Genomic DNA, 20,293 nt, shown 5'->3' with positions numbered 1-20,293 from the left:
TGTACTTTTTTGCTTCTATTTAGCAGTGTGTGGCATGCCTTCCACCTTGAGAGATGCAGGTGGGATCAAATAGTAAAAGGCCCAACAAGAATCACCAGAATATTTGAGATTTGATACACACAACTAACGCAGAAGAGATTAAAATGTATAATTTATTAAGGGGTCTGTTTGATCATACTATGGAACATTAATTGGAACAGTGTTTTACAAACCAGTTATTTGAGTAAATATTCTAATATGTTATATGATAGAAATGCTTATAAAACTTTCTTATAAAGATATTTGTCAATTCATAAAAAAAGGGACATTGCTCTGAAAAAACTTTAATCTCAAAAGCACATTTAGACATTCTCAGATTTAAAGGGCTCAGAAAGCAAAAAGTTGTGAGAAGCAAAAACGGCTTATTTTATGCAACTGAACAGTAGCGAATAGTTCAGTTCTTTGGAAGCATATTAATAGGCTTACTAATCATACATACATACATACATACATACATACATCATCTAAACCGCTTATCCTACTGGGTCGCGGTGGGGTGCTGGAGCCTATCCCAGCTGTCATTGGGCGGAAGGCAGGATACACTAATCATAATCTATCTAAACAAAAATCTATTACCACATTATAGAAAACTGGAGCAACCAATGCTGAAAGTACTGAATGGAAATTGCTAATAAATTTAATACCTTTGAATGATACACTAGCATCGTTTTGTATTGTGTAGGTTGATAAAAAAATTAAATTAAAGATTATTAATGAATTAAAAACTTGCAAGATATATTTGGGGCAGACACCACCATAATTTTTTGGTTGGTGCATTTGATCAAGTCTGTAGACTCTATTGACTCAAAATAGAAACTGTAGCAGCCATACATATCATCTTGGCATACATTTTATTCCTTATTTCCCCACCCTCCACACAACAAAAAAAGAAACAAAAAGAATACACTAATAGTCTGAAAAATTGAAAATGATTGGCAGTGATTGGTAAGTGGAAAGCTTTGCACGCAGTGTCATCAGTATTGGGTCCATGATCTACATCAATTATTGTAATTCCCATAATACATAATACATACATTATTGTGCTTTTTCAAAATTTCTGCTTTTTCTAACACCCCTTTTTTGGCAGCTATAACATTAAAACCACGTCTTTGTTTCTACACTCATTGTCCTTTTCATCATCTCTACCTCCCATATAGGTGCACTTTGTAGTTCTACAGTTATAGTCTATAGTCCATCTGTTTCTTTATATTCTTTGTTAACCCCCCTTTAACCTGTTCTTCAATGGTCAGGACCCCCACAGGACCACCACAGAGCAGGTGGTGGTGGCATGTTAGTGTGGTGGTGGAACGTTAGTGTGAGTTGTGCTGGTACATGTGGATCACGCACAGCAGTACTGCTGGAGTTTTTAAACCATGTCCACTTACTGTCCACTATATTAGACACAGCTACCTTGTTCGTCCACTTTGTAGATGTAAAGTCAGAGACAGTAACCCATCTGTTATGCACAGTTAGTGTTGGTCATGCTCTAGTCCTGTTGGCTGGATATTTTGGTAGGTGGACTATTCTCAGTCCAGCCCTGAACCTGAGGTGTTTAAAAACTCCAGCAGCTGGACTGTCTGATCCGCTCATGCCATTGCAACACACACCCCTACCACATCAGTGTCACATATTACAAATCCTTCTTGTTCTTTTTTTTGCCTTATTGTGAAACACATTAAAACTGTTTTCATAACTCTGTTATGGTTTAAATTCAGTTATTTACTCTTAAGCTACCAGGAAACACTGATCATTTGTTTATGTATAATTCTGCTGCCTTCTTGGAGTCTTTGCAGATGCATAAATGACTATGTTGTGTGCATGTATTTGAAACTTTGTCCCTTTACTTCTTTAGGTAAGTCATTTATGTACAAGGGAAAAAAACAGGATCCAAAATTGGGCCTTGTAGAACGTCCACACTAAAACTTCGAAAACTGTGTGATTACTTTATACAGTTTATTTTAACACATTGCTTCATATATTACATATATAATCTAAACCAACCTATGGCCTGTTGAGAGAAGTTAAGCTTCTTAAGTTTATTTATAAGTATTTCATGATTTACATTATTAAGCACTTTCTTGAGATTAAAAAATATGGTTCCCATTACTTTACCTTTGTTTAATGAACCTTTAATGTTTTTAATAAAATAATATGCAGTCTTTTCTGTTGAATACTTTGGCTTAATCCCAAATATTAACACTTCACATTAAGGGTTGCAATTAAATAAGCAATTAAGTACTTTAATGAAGTCAAGTAATTAGGTATTCATTAAGCATACGTTAGTAACTGATTATGTACTTGTAAATGGGGGCAGTCATGGGCTGGAGGTTAGGGAACCAGCCTTGTGTCTGGAAGTTCGCTGTTTTGATCCTCTGAGCCGACAGCACGTGACTGAAGTGCCCTTGAGCAAGGCACCTAACCCCCAACTGCTCCCCAGGCACTGTGGGGAGGGCTGCCCACTGCTCCGGGCAAGTGTGCTCACTGCCCACTAGTGTGTATGTGGTGTTTCACTGCATGGATGGGTAAAATGCAGAGGTGAAATTTCCCAGTTGTGGGACTAATAAAGAGCACTTAATGTTAATAATTAATAAATAGCTGATTTTGCACTTACAAATTAGTAATTGATTACAGTTTATGGACAGCTTAGTTATTAGTTCAAAGCTTACTTACTCATCAAATATTTTAGTACAGCAATGATGTCCTCCTATAAAAAGTAGAATTGTCAAATTAAAATCTGTGAACCATCAGACATCTTTAAATGATCTTTTTTTTTTTTCTCGTGATATTAGAAGTCAGGCTGGTTGGTGGTTCTCGCTGCTCTGGGAGAGTGGAGGTGCTTCATGGAGAGACCTGGTCCACAGTGTGTGACGCTGACTTTGACCAGCAGGATGCAGAGGTTGTGTGTCGAGAGCTGGGCTGTGGGCTTCCTGTGGAGGTGCTGGGAGCAGCTGCTTTTGGCAGAGGGAAGGGTCAGGTGTGGTCAGAAGAGCTTCATTGTAGAGGCAACGAATCTCAGACTTACTTCTGTCCAACATCATCTTCACTCAAACACAACTGCTCCAGTGATAGTGATGTGGGACTGGTGTGTGCTGGTAAGTTATTTTGTTTATTTATTTATTTATTTATTTATGTAAATAGTTGGTTAGTTTGTGTGGATATCAAATTTTAACAAATGAAAAGGTTTTGTGTCGCAAACAAATTGTACGGTGATTTCTAATTTAGTCTTGCCGTCTGTTTATTCTTTCATTTTTTTCTTTTCTTTCTCTTTCTCTCTCTCTCTCTCTGTTGTATAGACAGTGTGAGGTTGGTGGATGGTGGCAGTCGCTGTGCTGGGAGAGTGGAGGTTCTTCATAGAGGACAGTGGGGCACAGTGTGTGCTTTTAACTGGGATATAAGAAATGCTGCAGTGTTGTGTAGACAGTTAGAATGTGGGGAGCCACTAAATATGGATTTTGCCATACCAGGATCTGGACCGATCTGGATGAGTCATGTGGACTGCAGTGGATCAGAGTCTACCCTGAAAAATTGTGGATCACTGGGATGGGGCAAACATAGCTGTATTCATTATATTGATATGGAAATTATATGTTCAGGTATGTTTCAATCAATCTTAATGTAAAAATTTGCTACTTAGAGAAAAGCTACACAGACACCAAATTGTTCAATATTTAATGGTCCACCCTTTGCCTTCAAAGAAATCTGCAGGGATATTTTCTTGTTATAATGCTGAACAAGCACAGAAAGACGCTCGCGGATCTGAAAACAAAAGTTGGTTTAATGAGAGAACCAAGTCAGGGCAAATCCAAAAACAGTATCCAAAAACAGGCAAAAGTCAAAAACCAGAAAATACAAAAACATAGGCAACCAGAGCAGAAAGGGCAAATCCAAAAACAGTATCCAAAAACAGGCAAAAGTCAAAAACCAGAAAATACAAAAACACAGGCAACCAGAGCAATAAGGGCAAATCCAAAAGAGAAACAATCGTGAAACAGGCAATGGGTTCAGTACACAGGTCATGAAAATAGAAGATAAACGCTCAGTAACCAGTAGTGTGTCAATACCTCGCAAAGAGGAGAACAAACCAGGAACCTTTTAAGGTCTAAGGCAAATGGGTATAGGTGTGTTGAATTAGTATTCAGGTGACTGAGAACGAGGCAGCGGTCTGTGATTGGTGGAAGGGATGATGTCATGAGGATTGGGATTCTGAGAAATGGAGTCCTGGAGCGTATTAGGCAGGGGAGGAGGACCTGGAAGCGTGACACTTGTAAGCTTCTTGTAAACACCTCCAGACCTTGAGGCCATGCCATCTAAAACTGCTGGTGCAGTGTCAGCGCATGAGTGAGATTTCAAACAGAGAGAGCGCTGCAATCAGAGGCCTGCCAGTGAGTGTAAAGATCCCTAAGTACTCTGGTAAAACAGATTGGGAGGCATTCCATGCACAGTTTGAATGCATAGCCAAATTGTTGAGTGGCCTGATGAACTGAAAGCCCTGCATCTGGCGCTTTGGTTGACTGCTGCTTCTTAATCTGACTGAGAGATCTGACTACCATGCATTAGTGGGGGCACTCCGGAGGCGTTTTGGTCAGTGCCACTGGCCTGAGCTTTTGCAGTCTGAACTGTGCAACCATGGTAGACTGTCAGGGGAGTCACTGAGGGCCTAAGCTAATGATATTGAGATTCTAGCCAGATGGGCTTATACTCACATTCCGTCCCAAGTTCAAAACGTGACCGGAGTGCTGTCCTCAGTAAAGCTTTGTGTTCACACAGAATTAGCTCGCCTATAAGATTTGCAAGAGGCTCTGGACTATGCATTAGAGAGGGAGATTGGTGCTGTCACAGTGTGAGATGGTGTGTTTTGCAGTGTACAGATACGCATTGTGGTGGCGGTGAGCCAGAAAATGCTGGGTGTGCTTGGAGGCAGCGGAGAAAGGCGAGGGCATAGGGGGGACAAGAAGATGTTGCAAGAAGAGCACGCTCTCCCAAAGACGGTGAAAAAAGGCAGCAAGCCGTTGTGCAGCAGGAGCAAATGGGGGGCATTTTCCCAAGCTCTGGGGGAGAACCCCTGAAGACTCATGGTATTTGGGAGGGAGGGGTGTGACGATCCACCCCATACACAGATTAGCCAGAGAGAAAAGTTATCTGCAGGGCAATTAGGGGTCTTATGTCTTCCATGTTGTCCTCACATAATGCTGTTTTCAGCCCCAAAAATGACTCAGGGAATTTGGCAGCCAGCAGAATGCTCACCTTTCCACCCACAAGAGTTCTTTGTGAGTCCAGCAGTGCACAAATCAGAGACGCTGGCCCCATCTAATGGAGGGGAAAATAAAATAACAGCCATGAGGGAAACTTGGAAAATGAGCACAGGTGAGTAGGATGAACAGTAGTGAGATATGTTGTGGCAGATTTTAGTGGAATTTCAGGACTGCTTTGCACTAGAGGAAGAGGAGCTGGGGCAGACTCGCCTAGTGTAGCACAACATCGTCACTGGGGAGGCCTTGGCAATACAGCAGCGGCTTTGGTGTCTCCCCCTGGGCCAGCAGGAGGCTGCAGACCAAGCCTTGGATAAAATGCAGTGTGCAGGCATCAAAGTGCCATCAGAGAGCCCTTGGGCATCACCTATAGTTCCTAAGAAAAGAAGTGAGTGTTACTTTTGTGTTGACAATAGGAAGCTCAATGAGGTCACAAAGAAAGACTCATACCCCATTGCTCACATGGATAAATTTTTAGATCTAGTGGCCAGGTCCACCTGGTTTTCCTCCTTGGATTTAAGAAACAGGTACTGGCAGGTCCTGCTGTCCCCGGAGGCTAGAACCAAAACACTTTTTAAATGCTTGATGGAAAGGGTGCTAGAGGGGGTTCTGCAACAAGAGTATCTGGTCTTCTTGGATGACATGCTGGCGCACTGAAGCACATTTATCTCTGCTGTAGATTTTTTTAGGGTTAGTCTCTTATTACAGAAAGTTTGTGAGGGGTTTTTCTTGTATCGCTGCCTGCTTGTATAAGATGCTTGGAGAAGGGCAAGACTTCAACTGGTCAAAGGACTGTCAGATTTTGAGGCCCTGAAGCAAGCTCTAACAAGCTCACCCATTCTGGAACCCCTGGACCCCAAGCTGCCCTTTATCCTGGACACAGACACCAGCGGTGAGGGGGCATGTGCAGAAGGTGCTTTTGCAGAAGTGGCCTGATGGAGAGAGAGTTGTGGCCTACTTCAGTAGAATAATGAAGCTGAGCGAAGGTACTGTGTTACTTGATGAGAGCTATTGGCCACTGTCTTGGCTATCAGACACTTCGAGCACTTCAGGGCAGGCCTTTTACCTGACGCTCAGATCATGCTTCTGTGCAGTGGCTGAAGACCTTAAAGAGCTTGAGGGATAGGGGGGCCATTGGCAAGAGGAGCTACAGACTTATAAATTCACTATACCAACCGTGGCACTCTGTACTTAGAGGGTGGTGTTCTACAGAAGGCCTGGACTGAGCCCGTGACTGGAGAGAAAAGATAGAAGGACGTTTTAAAAGCCATGTGGGGTCTGGTCACTTCAGAGTCACAAAACCACTTTGTTGCCTCCAACAGACTTTCTACTGGGGATGGCTGAGGCAGGATGTAGGGAACTTTTGCAAAAGGTGTGACCTGTATACTGCAGAAAAAGTATCCCAAGGATAGTCCCAAACCAAGATGCAGCAGTTTCCAGTGGGAAAGCCCTTGCAACAGGTTGTAGTTGCCATAGTAGGGCCATTTCACGCACTGCTGGGGGGAACCATATTGTGTTGTCTGCCATGGATTATTTCACCAAATGGCCAGAGGCCTTTGCACTGCCAGACCAAGAGGCCTAAACTGCCGTTGCTGCCTTGGTTGAAAGAATGTTCAGTAGGTTTGAGGTTCCTCAATCAATCCATAGTGACCAAAGTTGAAACTTTGAATCCAGGGTGTGAGTGGCTGGGTATCAGAAAGACCTGCACCAGCCTGCTCCACCTCCAAAGTGATGGGTTGGTAAAAAGGTTCAGCTGCACTCTGGCAGAGCAGCTAGCTATTCTCACATCTTTACACTAGCATGACTGGACAAATGCTTGCCCTGGTCCTCATGGCATGCTTTTCAAGATTCAACTTGGGGAGCCCCGTTCCTACTAATACTGAGGAGAGAAAACCGGACCCTTGTGGAACTGGTTTTTGGTCACTCCTGGAGCTTGTATGGGTTTACAGCCCGAAGAGGAAGAAGGGCAGTTGCACTAAATTGGAGAGCGACTGGGTAGGACCATGCTGGGTCCTAGGAAGGTTAGGAGAAGTTGTGTACAGAGTGCAGCTCCCACCTATGTGACAAGCTGGCCCCGTACAGAATCTGCATCAGACTACAGGAAGACCACAATGGGGAAGAACTATCTCAGTCCCCTACAGCAGTGCTGTAGGTGCATCATCTAGCCCAGACAGGGCAGCTAATGGAGCGCAGGGAACCCCCGCTGAATCTGATTCCCCTTCCAGTGCTTCTCCTCAACCCCAGTCAGTGCAGACTACTCCCTAGCCTGGGGGGTTCCCCACCCAAGCATACCCCAGAAGGAGGAGAAGGAGGAGAAGGCTTCTAGTTCTGTTTAAGGACTTCATAATTCCTCAGGAATGAAGACTTTTGTAAGGGCTGTGGGGGGAGGGGGGTGTAGCGAGTTTGGAAAATGTTTTCATATTTATTTTGATTGTTTATTCTGCAGAAAAATATAAATAAATAAATGTTGGCTTCCTATTTGCTAGCTTCTTGTTTGAATTTTCTGTTCCACCTGATACAGCAGTCACATTCAGGCACCTGTACAATTGCAGGTAACTGCTGCACAGTTTAAGATGAGAAGCTGGTGAAGAAGCTAACTCATCTCATAGCTAACTAATCTCATAATGAAGCAAAGTCTGACCAGAAAATAAGAAGTGGCAGTTTGGCATATTACATTCAGCTTTCAAGTCCAAAAAAATGGATGATCTTGTTGGTGGAAAAACAGGACTGTGGTCACATGCATAAAATCTTATGTGAATTTTTAAGTTTTCTCTTTTGTCTTAAGTGGTCTTTGCAAAATCTCTTCAGGAAAATATTAAATTGGAAAGTGACAAAATATCCATAATTGCTCATTGTTTTGATCTACGTTTCAGCACTTAAGTTTCTGACAACACAAATTTAAATTAGAACGTACAGCTTTAAATGACCCTTTGCAACCATTCAGCAGTATTCAGACGCGTGCGGATTAAACTGGCAAAAGAGGTTTTATTATCTCTAAGCAAGCTCGTTGTCAATACACAGGCAGGGGTCAAAACCAGAGAACGGAGAATGATCACAATGGTGATCATCACACCAGGCAAACAAAACCAAAAGGACAAGGCAAAAGACGTGGTCGAAAAACAGGCAAGCAAGTTCCAAAAACACGGATCCAAAATACAGGGCAACAGTACAAAAAGGGGCAGGCAAAAGACAAAGTAACAAACGAAGCAAAGGTCAGATAATCAGAAGCATACAGGTAGAAATAAACGCTCAGTAAGTTCACCAGGAAACAATACCTCACACTGGCTCGACCTACAGCCCATGCTTAAATACTAAGCTAAACAGATCATATGACACATGAGCACAGGTGAAGCAGGTTAATACTCAGGAGACTGTGAGCACTGACAGGTGCGTGAGACTTGGTCAGAAGTCACGTGATCCCCGATTGACTTGTGGGTATTGGAGTCTATCTCTGACTCTGACTCGGAATGAAGTCTCTCAGTCACATGATCTCCCAGAGTATTCTGGGAAATGAAGTCCGTCTCCTCCTGAGAGTTCGTTAAACGCGTGACACCCTTAAGCATTTAACTAAATACATTAGCTATTTTATACAAGTGGGATCTGGTGCTTAATTTACAGAGAGAAATGTAAATAGAGAATAATGCATTTAAATTGTATTTGCAATACTGAAATACATATATACATTTTAAAAATAACTATTATTTGTAATTGTGGTGATTATTTTCAATATTTCTAATGCATCCTGAATCCCAGTCATGGCTACAATGGACTTTTCCATGTGGCTATGTGATAACACAACTGCGTAAAGACAGACCGGTGTAAATAAGGCAGTTAAGTAGTAATCTACATTACTGAGACAAAGTTATTCAGCATGATTTTCTGGGTACTGAGAGAAAAAAACAAATTAAGTCTTCCAAGTACAGCAGAGAAATGGAAAGCAAAAGCAAAATGTTTGTCAGTACGTTTTATTTTTTCAGCCAAAAGAAAGTGCTACACAGGCTCAGCAGATCATACAAAATGATAGCATTAATGTGAACTGTGGGCTTCCTAGTATAGACAGCTCTAGTGTTGGGGTATTTATTCAAAAAGTAATCCAGTGCAAGTTACTAAAAATCTCAAAATGAAAAATAAGATATCTTAACTAGATTTAAAATGATGTCTCTTGCAAAGATGGAAGGATTGAGTGATTTTGGGGTTTTAGGCAAAAGACACAAATGGTGCCCACTGGATGCATATTTTTAAATTAGTTGAGGCTCTGGGCTGCTGGGTGGCGCAGTTGTGTACACTGCAGAAATGATATCTTGTTATTTCTCTGCTGTAGCTGGAAGACTTTTTGGTTTTCCCCCTAACACCCAGAAAATGAAGGACCTCCTCTCCTAAATGTAGATTATCTCTAAATTGCCTTGTTCACAACAGTCCCTCTTTTCACAGATGTGTCATGAATACAGAATTGTCAGTTATAGTCATTAAATAATCTTTTTCTGAAAAATATTTCAGTACAGGTTATTTAACATCAACACGTACAGGCTTATGGAGGCCAAAGGTCGCTGCCTACCTTTGTCTTATGCAAAAACTCATGGATGATCTCATGGATATTACACTATATCTATTGCTAAGAATGCTTCTGTCTGAAAAAAGTTTGTTGTTTGGCACATTAAGTCAATATAGAATTTTGATATCCACCATAATATCAAACTTTGGAAAAAAACTCTTTCGGAACATAGAACATCAAATCTATTGGGCACTACCAGTGAACATCAAGTAGATTGAAGTTAAAAATATATATTTCTAAGTGACTGTCTTTTTGTATATATTCCAATTCATTGTGTGTTGTGCGCAGTTTAAATGTGGTTACATTACATACAGGTCACAGAATGTCCAGGCTTACTGATGGTCCTCATCTGTGCTCTGGGAGAGTGGAGGTGCTTCATCTGATGACCTGGTCCACAGTGTGTGACGCTGGCTTTGACCAGCAGGATGCAGAGGTTGTGTGTCGAGAGCTGGGCTGTGGGCTTCCTGTGGAGGTGCTGGGAGCAGCTGCTTTTGGCAGAAGGGAGGGTCAGATGTGGTCACAGGAGCTTCACTGTAGAGGCAACGAACCTCAGATTTCCTTCTGTCCAACATCATCTTCACTCCAACACAACTGCTCCCATGACCGTGATGTGGGAATAATATGTTCTGGTTAAGTATAACATTTGATGTAGTATTTGATATTAATCAGGGCTGTGCAATGCAACAATACTGTTACATGTACTAGGAGAAATTAATCCTGTGTAAATATAAACAAGATCATGGTCACACAACAAGTCCAAGTGCTCTTGGAATTTGTTGTCAGTTATTCATAGTCAATTAGTGGTGAGCTATTGTGACTACATGATGTGTGTAATATTGAACCAGCTGCCCAAGTTATCTGCTTGGTGTAGTTGCACAAGCTGTAAAGCAGGTTTTAATGTTTACGGAAATTGTAGTCCATCAGATAAATCTGACAGTAAAGAACAAATCGAAATATTTGTGAACAAAGGGCTGCACAATGTACAGATTTCCCAGACGTTGTTTAGTTTGGGGTTGTAATGTCATATACAAGCCAGTAATGATTTAAGATTTTACAGTTCTCTGAAATCAGCAGCTTAGACACCCCCTGCTGTCCTATATTATCTAGAGCCTATATCCTATAACCTATAACATCTATAGTTTTCATATGAATCGGCTACATTAAAAAAACAAACAAAAAAAAAAAACAATATTTTAATAACAGTGAGTCTTTCCTTTGGGCAATAAACTATTTTGCTCTTGTTTTGAAATTTGAGGCTCTAACTATATGTGTATTACTGCTGGTGTGAGAGTCCCTGTGTTCAAAGATGCAGAAAAAATGCTACTTAAGAGCTAATAGTGACCCCTTGTCGATATTTTTAATTATTCAACCGGAAAATAAATTCTTTGTAAATTTCACAAACTGAATATATACACACATTTTCTAAACCTCTTATCCCTCCGGGTCGTGGAGCCTATACCAGTGGTCATTGGGTGGTGTCATATTTCTGTTTATTCACACCTGAAATGACAATATGTTTCAGATTTGTTAAGATTAAGTATTTGATATGGATTTTATGTCAGTGCTATAAAAATTTAGTTTGTGCTTGCCACTTTTACATCACTATACGGACATGCTCAAAGATTTTATGTACAGCCCTGTTAATTACTTACTTCACATTTTACTGTATCAATTACCTGCTGGTTTAATAAACTCTTTGTGTTTTCAGGTCACACTGAGGCTCGGCTGGTGAACGGCTCTGACTCCTGTTCTGGTCGAGTGGAGCTCCAGTACCTCAGCGAGTGGGGCACAGTGTGTGATGTAAGCTGGGATATGAGAGCTGCCAGTGTCCTCTGTGGTCAGCTGAAGTGTGGGAGTGCTGTGGCTGTGTTGGGGTCAGACTGGTTTGGGGAGGGGAGTGGCCGGATCTGGGCTGATGTGTTTGATTGTCAGGGGAACGAAACACACCTGTCAAAATGTCCCATTTCGTCATGGAGTCAAACTGCATGCTCTCATAAACAGGATGCTGGAGTCATCTGCAGTGGTGAGTTTGTTGTGAGTTTGTTGAGTCACAAAAAAATAAAGAATCTCATGAAATTTGTAAAATCAAAAATAATTTTTTGATCCTTTTAGTTTCCTCTGTGGCGGTTCATGAGGGGCGAGTGCGGTTGTCTGGAGGGATGGAGTGTGAGGGGGAGGTGGAGGTGTACTTCATGCAGGACTGGAGGAGAGTTCTGCTGGACTCCTGGAGCGAGTCTGAGGCCTCTGTGGTCTGCAGACAGCTGGGCTGTGGCTCTGTGATCAGCTTCTCCAGCTCCTCTCCATCCAGTCCTGAACACAGACACATGTGTGTGATGGGTTTCAGTTGTTCTGGGAGTGAAGCTCATCTGGGGAACTGCAGCAGCGCACAAGCAGTCAACTGCAGCTCCAGAGAACAGCTCTCAATCACCTGCTCTGGTAAGTGCTCATTTAAAATGGACTGAGGGGAAGTGGAAAATTGTCCTGTGGTCTGACAAATCAACATTTGAAATTCTTTTTGGAAATCATGGACACCGTGTCCTCTGGGCTAAAGACCACACAGCTTGTTATCAGTGCACAGTTCAAAAGCCAGTTTTCATGATGGTATAGGGGGGCATTCGTGCACTTGGCCTGTGTGAAGGCACCATTAATGCTGAACGATATATACAGGTTTGGCAACATATGCTGCCATCTAGATGACGTCCTTTTCAGGGAAAGCCTTGCTTATTTCAGCAAGATATTGCCAAATCACGTTCTGCATGTATGACAACAGCATTGCTCCATAAAAATACGACAAATGAGCCCCTGAACTGTGGAGCAGCTAAAAAACTATATCAAACAAGAATGAGAAAACGTTTCAGTTTCAATTTGCATTTAAGCAAATTTGTGACATTAACCATGTTGAGGCCATGTACAAAAAGGTCAGATGTTTTTAGTCTTATCTCTTCCTTGTATACACATGTTCAGATGATTATGTTGGTCAGATGTCTTTCTTTGTTTGCGGCACTGAATTTATGTGTAATTTTAGCTCATAGCTCCTTCAGGCTGGTTGGTTCTGGGGGAGACTGTGCAGGAAGGCTGGAGGTTTTCCACAGCGGCTCATGGGGTACAGTGAGTGATGACTTGTGGGATATTAAGGATGCGCAGGTGGTCTGCAGACAGCTGCAGTGTGGAGTGGCCCTCAGTGCTCTGGTACCAGCGTGGTTTGGACCTGGAACTGGACCCATATGGCTGAATAAGGTGGAGTGTGAGGGGAACGAGACGTCCCTGTGGAACTGTAGATTTCAGCTGTGTGGAGAGGATGAATGTGGACACAAGGAGGACATCGGAGTTGTGTGCTCAGGTAACATGATGACTGACATTAATGTAGGTAGTGTGCAGACATGCAACTTATCACTACTGTCATGAGAAAACATGAATCTCTGAAGCAGTAACTGTACAGGTGAGGAAGAACATTCTGAACATCTTAATGAACCTAAAGGGACTGCTCTTGTAAACTGACATTAGGGAATGTTATTAAGGCACATTTTATATACTTATGTTTTTGATGGATCAACTAAAAACATGTTCATTTTGAATCTAAAACACTATGTTGATTCTGAACACATAATAGTAATTATCTTTTTCCCACCAGAGTTTAAAGAGATCAGACTCACTGAGGGCTGTGAGGGGAATCTGGAAGTGTTCTACAATGGAACCTGGGGTAATGTGTGTGTAAATGAAATGGATCAAGAAACAGTTAGTTTAATCTGTCAGGAGCTGAACTGTGGAAGATCAGGCAGTTTGAGCCAAACCAAAGCAAGAGTGGAATCAGCTCCTAACTGGCTGGATGATCTGAAATGTAGGAAACATGACTCCACTCTGTGGCACTGTCCATCTTCACCCTGGGGACAGAACAACTGTGATAATTATGATGAGGTGGCTCACATTACCTGCTCAGGTAGGTGGTTTCTCTCTCTAGTAGATTTAACCATTGTAGAAGATATTATAGTAGAATTATTTCTATCTGAAAGTAAACATAATAATTACAGCAAAAGTGAAGATGTGAAAAGTGTGAAATGAGATTGGTAGGTAATCTGTATGACTTTGTGGTCTTTAAAGTTACATCTGAGAACAAAACAGTTAATTGGTTAATAAATAAATGCTGTTTTTCTGTATTACCAGAAGAGAAGCAAAATTCTTTGCTGCAAAACCATCTGAAATGTTCCTCATATCCTAACCGGAGTCAATGCTCAAGTAAGGACACTTAACCACTTGTTAAGAACAAGTTTTTCTCCACAAGGGAAATTTTTATTTTTTTAGCTGTCTATCACAAAATTTTGGAATTGACATTAATTAAATAAAAAAGATAAAATAATCAATGTCAGCCATCTGATTTCAGTCCAGTTGAGCATGCATTTCACTTACTAGAGGCAAAACTAAAGGTACAACACTCCAAGAACACATAGGAAATAATGACAGCTGCAGCTGCCTGGCATAGTATCCCAGGGAAGAAATTCAGTATCTGGTGATGTCTATGGGTTTGAGATTGCAGACAGTCATTGACTGCAAAGGATTGGTAACCAAGTATTAAAAATGACAATTTAATTTATGATTAGTTTTTATGAAATTTATGAAAGTTTCTTCGATTACTTTTGTGCCCCTACAAATATGTGCTATTAATGAAAATAATTCCTATACAGTTCACTGAGTTAAATACCTCAAATGAAAACTCAAAGTCTATCAAATAAATTATTTCATCATTTATTTCAGCTCCAATATGCTGTGGTAGTCAGCTAAAATAACATTAACATTGCTAACATCTAAATATTTATAGATATGACTGTGCATTCTTAACAATTTTTCAACCTCAACTAAGCTTCAGTTTTGTGATTGTTGACCCCAAATATGTTTCCCACTGTAGCAATACATACTACTTAATTGTACCATACTATATATTGTTCTGAGTTTTAAAAAAACAGTAATTAATCATTTCTGTGAGTTTCTGTATCTCCTCATGTGTGATGTGTGTGATGTAGATCACCTGCCTCTCAGGCTGAAGGAAGGAAAGGGAAGCTGCTCTGGGAGGCTGGAGGTGTATCATAATGCTGTGTGGGGATCCATCTGTGATGATCTGTGGGACATCAGGGATGCTCAGGTGGTCTGCAGGCAGCTGGGCTGTGGGCCGGCGCTGGGTGCTGATGGGAGTGCTGTCTTTGGTGCTGGTGAAGGGCCTATCTGGCTGAACAGAGTGAAGTGTAGAGGGAATGAGATTCACCTGTGGGACTGTCCTCATTCCCTGAAGAACCACACTGACTGCTCCCACAGGCAGGACGCTGGAGTCACCTGTGCAGGTCAGAGGAGTCTGGTAAATTTCAGTATTATTGATCGAATCAATATTTTTCTCCTGGAGTTTTTTTATTTAAGTTAACTGCAATTATTTTTATCATTTTTATCATTTGTATTTATTTTATAGTTATGGACCATAAAGGTAAAGAATAACATAACAAGAACAACATTCAACCGACTTTATGACCAGAAAATAATGTGTAGAGAATGTTGAAGAGTCTAGAAAGGCCTTGTTCAAAAAGAAGTTAATTAATTAAATTAGTTAAAAACAAACATAAAACAAAAACACAGTAGTAGGTGTTTTACAGTATTAAGCACATATTAAGCATATTTAACACATACTTACTATGTAGTTTAGTTACTCATTAACAATGCATGCAACAATAATGTTACTATTGTCATGTGTTCTTGTTTAGTTACATTACTATGAGAGTGTAAGTACTCTCACAGTATAGCTAATTACACAATTGCTGATACAAAACAGCGGGAAAACAGTAGTTTGCCCCATTTGCATGTGTATTTACATCATAGAAACTGTACTGTTACAACTATAAACTATAAACCTTGTGTAATTATATGAGTAAACAGTGTAGTGGATACACTTGTGTATTTACACAAACTGCAGTCAATCTGTAACACTGGTTGCATGTATTGCTGTAAATACACAGGTATTACAAACACAATAGGTTTGTAAAATCAGATGAGTTTACACCTATTTTTGAAGAACGTTGCAGTTTTCAGATGAGGTATTAGGCAGCTCCACACTGAAAGTCCACGATGAAAGAGTGTAAACCAGGGATGCTCAGTCCTGGTCCTGGAGCTCTGCCTCCCTGCAGAGTTCATGGTCAACATACCTGGAGCATCTAATAGTCAGATAGCACTGAAAGCCTTCATTGCCTAGATCAGTTGTGATAAATTGGAGTTGGAGCTAAACTCTACATGGTGGCAAATCTCTAGGACTACGACTGGGCAACTCTAGTGCAAACTGTCCTAACATCTCCATGGAGGTTATTAAAAGACCCCCTGGAAAATGTTAACCTTGAAAAATTTGCTGATAGCTGTTTTTAAAGCAGTCAGGAAGGAGGCCAAAGGAAGAAAATATATATAAACTGACATATATTTGAAAGTGGTTAATTTCATACACTTAGATGAATTGAAGGTTTTGAAAGTGTGGGCAAGACCTTACATAATAATTAGCTGAAGTGACCATTCTAACAAAGCATTTCTGCACAATATGTAAACAGCTTTTGAAAGTTCTAGGCCAGATAAAATGACAGAGGTAAATATAAATCAATGTGTAATACAAGTTAAGTTTATGTAAGTGTACTTGGTAATATTTTTTGTTATTAGTTTGATGTTAAGGAAATGTAGAGTTAGGCCTAGATAATTCTGTGGGTATTATGGATGTGTGCCCAGGGGCCTAAGCCACTAGGAAGGCCCGAGCCTCTACTAAACAGGAGATCTCATACTTCAGCAGAGTAGACGATGCTAATTTCCACAGCCAAAAAAGTTGCATCTAATTCTAGGTGTTCTTGTCAAACGGGGATGCATACTTACAGAGAAATGTTGCATTGGTTGTTGGGTTTATGTTTACCTGTACTCTTGTTAATGTGCGAATAATTTTTCTATTATTGTGTTTTGCTGTGTTTATAACAATGATATGCCACACCGAGGTTAGAATTCTACCATCATGATGCTGCATAGTCCTTATGTAACCTGCTGTGGTATCATAAAAAAATAGATACTAGGTTAAAAACAAAGAAAAAAGAGATACCAGGAGCCTTTAACTTCATGATCCAGGTCAGTTTGGAGTGTTCTATAGATATTCTCAAAAGGCTAGATCAGGGCCATAAAGGTAGAATATTTTTGGAGTTTGTTTATAAGACTGGTCAGTTCTATTAAAGCAATAGGATGAAATATGAAAGCGTTAAGTTGTGGTGGAGGATCTGGTGGTAAAAGCAGTGTACATATAAATACACAGCAGTATATGTATATATCGCTGTTGCCAGAAGAAAACCTTGTATCTCCAAAATGGTAACTTTACAGGAAAAGGAAAAAATCTACTTTACTTCCAGTGTAAGTCAATAGAACTAGACTTTTTTCCAAGTCGTTTTGTGCCGATTCTTTTGGTCCATTCTTCATGAACTTTACACACAATATAAAGGGCAACAGGCATTTTCAAGTTGTTCATGTCAAAAACTGAAAAATGACAGTATGTGGCAGTAAATGGCAGTAGTAGTTCTAGCTGTATGTATGGCAGCAGTGGTTCTGGCTGTGAGTATGACTATAGTTGTAGGTGTGTGTGTTTCTTGCTTTGTGAATCTCTGTAGTTCTAGCTGTCTGTATTGCTGTAGTTCTAGTTGTGTGTACGGCCGTAGTTCTAGCTGTAGGTTGTTGCTGCTTTCATAAGTGCTCTCTATGTTTGGCTATGTTTGGGAGAGCTTACACTTAAAATTCTTCAGTCCAAACTAGAGATGGCATATCAGTATCAATGAGTATCAGACTGATATCATCAGAAAATTGTGTCTGGGATATCAGAGGGAAAAAATTATGAATCTGATTCAGTCGTGTAACACATCTATTCTGAAATACTCTTATTGTGTGATGTAATGTTGTTAGCTGTGTATTTCTTCTTGTAGGACAGTAGTTTGAATGGTTTCAGCATTGTAGCCTACTTTTAGATGATCATCTTAAAGGAAGTGATTTCCTTTTAATATTAAAACAGCTCACTTTAAATTATGGTTGTTTTTTCCCATCTTTTCACTTCTTCAAAGATGTGTTAGCACAGTGTGATATACCACAGGCAGTGATGTAGTTTTTTTAGCCTTACCCATCCCCAGACCAACCCAGTCACCCCTAGACAAAAGATTAAACAAAGATACCAAAACAAAAAAATAAAAACAAAAAGGACTCAACAATAAACACAGTCTCCTTCCTGTGCCACCCCAACCTAAGTGTTCATAGACAGATTACAGGGATAACTCCAATTATCTTTTAAAATATTTTTTTAAATGTACATAATTAAATGTTTAAGATGTAAACAAAGTCATTCAGAGTGGTTTGGTGTAAATGCCTTATCTAGCGAAACTTGCTGAGTCAGAATTGTTTAAAGTGATGGTGATAGGAATCAGACATCTGAAGAGTTTAGTGCCTCTAAAAGCTCCCTCACAAAGTCATTACAAGAAACGATTACATATATGCTGCCTGAAGTCTAAAACATTGTTTATAATAGTTTTGTTATACAATTTTGCTTAAATGTATTTTAATCAATTTTTAAATCCATTCATGGCAGAGGGCTTCATGCAATGCATTGTGAGGCAAAACAGTCCCCATAAAAATGTATATTTTTAGACTTATGATTAATTTACCACCATCAACAGTGCATATAAAAACTCAGAAGACATGTGTAAGTTCACTGGTGGTTTTGGATGGTAACATTGTGACCCCTTGCTCCTGTTCCCACCACTATAAAGAAGTCTGTAAATTTCACTACAATTAACTATTTCACACCACCCTGAATGACTCTGTTCACATCTCAAGAACTGACTTATACAGGAATTTTTCAAAATTCCCCTTTAACATAGACAGACCGATAATGGAAACGGACAAATAAAAGGCCAAAAAGGTCAGAAGATGCAGACAGTGTTTTCTTTTTTTTTTTGTAATATAACTAAACCTGGGTTGGCCAGTGCAGAAACTTGCATGCTTAGTAATTAGCCTGTACTTGAAGACTCATTCTCAAAAATCTTTAAAAAGCAAAAAGAAAGAAAATATTCAAGTTCTGTAATCAATCCTAATTTTAAATACACTAATGGCAGGTACCCTAGTTAGCTGGCAGTGCCCATTATTCCCTCTATCTCTACTGCCACAACCCAATGCAACATGCAGGTTTAAGGTTCCAAGTTTCTTGTAACCTTAAACCTGCATCAGAGTACCATAATAGGTATCACTATATCACGTAAATTTACGTGCCTCCATGGTGTACCAACCTCTTATTGCATTTTAGTTATGAAAGAAAAAAATATCAGATCTGTATCAGTCGATACTCAACATTACTCTTCACATGAATACTTTGAAGCTCTCTGTCTCTCTGTCTCTAAATTATAGGAAGTGAATTTGCCTATAAATATTTGTTCCAAGTCTTATCTCATTTTTTTTGTGTGTTTTTTATTTATTTATAACAGACTTATCTGTATCCCCTACTGTTACATCCAGAGTAACTACCATTACCATCACAGGTACTGTTGTTTATTCAATTCTGTGATTTTTCTTTTTTTTTTCGAAATATGTTATAATATAATATAAATATAATGAAAAGTTTCTCTTCTGTATTTTCATTACCAGTTGGTCAGACAGAGAGCAAAGCAGTTACTCCTCCACAAACTCCGTCACCAGCTGTTCCATCCATCTATCCAGCGTCTCTCCTGGTTCTGGGAGTGCTGCTCTTCCTGGCTTTAGTGCTTCTGGTTGTGCTGTTTTACCAGAACAGAGTGCTCAGGAGAGGTAGAGAGATTCAGAGATCATCTACAATCCACTTTCTGTACATTCTCTAAACATCATTAGTCCTTCAGTCTGTCATCAGTCTTCTCTTCTACTGAACTGGCTCCATGTTTCTCTCTGTCTCCCTCACAGTGCTCTCTAAGAGGAGGCATAAGACTCTGACTGAGGCAATCTATGAGGAGATCGATCAGAGACTCACTGCTAAAAGAATGACTAAAAAGGGTAAATGATGTAAAGTATTCTACTTGAGGCAATCCTAATGAGCTCCCAGTGATTAGAGAAAATTGTATTTGTCCCTTTTTGTGTCTCCTTAAAAATGCTGGAATTTGTAATTGTGAAGGTTTCGAGAATTCCTGGCCTGGAATATTTTGAGCTGGTTGCTGCAGGCTGGGGAGATTTTATGCAACAAGTAGTAATCATGTTGAAGGTTAAGAGCTTCCTAAAATTCCTAAATAGATAACATAAATAAACATCCTTGTCAGTACAATTAGTTTTATAATATATATTCTCTCCCCTCCATGTGTGCTTTGAACAAATGGACACATAGCTAAACAGTGAGATCTTAAAGGCTTGAATTAGGACAAGCACCAAAGTAAAGTTTGGTGTTCATTACTTGTATGTCATGAGC

The 20,293-nt window shown here is 40.1% G+C and overlaps 1 protein-coding gene across 1 annotated transcript; it reads left to right on the top strand.

Moving 5' to 3' along the window:
- Positions 1 to 34: 34 nt before the first annotated feature.
- Positions 35 to 19,895, top strand: LOC118801494 (scavenger receptor cysteine-rich type 1 protein M130-like). Its single transcript, XM_036561794.1, has 12 exons — positions 35 to 59; positions 2,829 to 2,997; positions 3,499 to 3,636; positions 10,162 to 10,469; positions 11,549 to 11,863; positions 11,953 to 12,282; positions 12,866 to 13,180; positions 13,472 to 13,777; positions 14,002 to 14,073; positions 14,856 to 15,170; positions 19,510 to 19,668; positions 19,798 to 19,895. Exons 1-12 carry the CDS (start codon positions 35 to 37, stop codon positions 19,893 to 19,895), a joined length of 2,550 nt encoding a protein of 849 aa, XP_036417687.1.
- The last annotated feature ends 398 nt before the right edge of the window (positions 19,896 to 20,293 follow it).

The sequence above is a fragment of the Colossoma macropomum genome, unplaced genomic scaffold, assembly GCF_904425465.1.
Source record: "Colossoma macropomum unplaced genomic scaffold, Colossoma_macropomum, whole genome shotgun sequence".
NCBI lineage: Eukaryota > Metazoa > Chordata > Actinopteri > Characiformes > Serrasalmidae > Colossoma > Colossoma macropomum.
This window is presented reverse-complemented; position numbering and strand designations above follow the sequence as displayed.

What these genes read in the sequence shown, in the direction of transcription:
- LOC118801494 (XM_036561794.1), top strand. Translation starts at nt 35, where the DNA reads ATGCCTTCCACCTTGAGAGATGCAG. An exon ending in TTCCACCTTGAGAGATGCAG is followed by an intron (nt 60 to 2,828) that starts GTGGGATCAAAT and finishes TCGTGATATTAG; the next exon opens with AAGTCAGGCTGGTTGGTGGT. An exon ending in CTGGGAGCAGCTGCTTTTGG is followed by an intron (nt 2,998 to 3,498) that starts CAGAGGGAAGGG and finishes GGATTTTGCCAT; the next exon opens with ACCAGGATCTGGACCGATCT.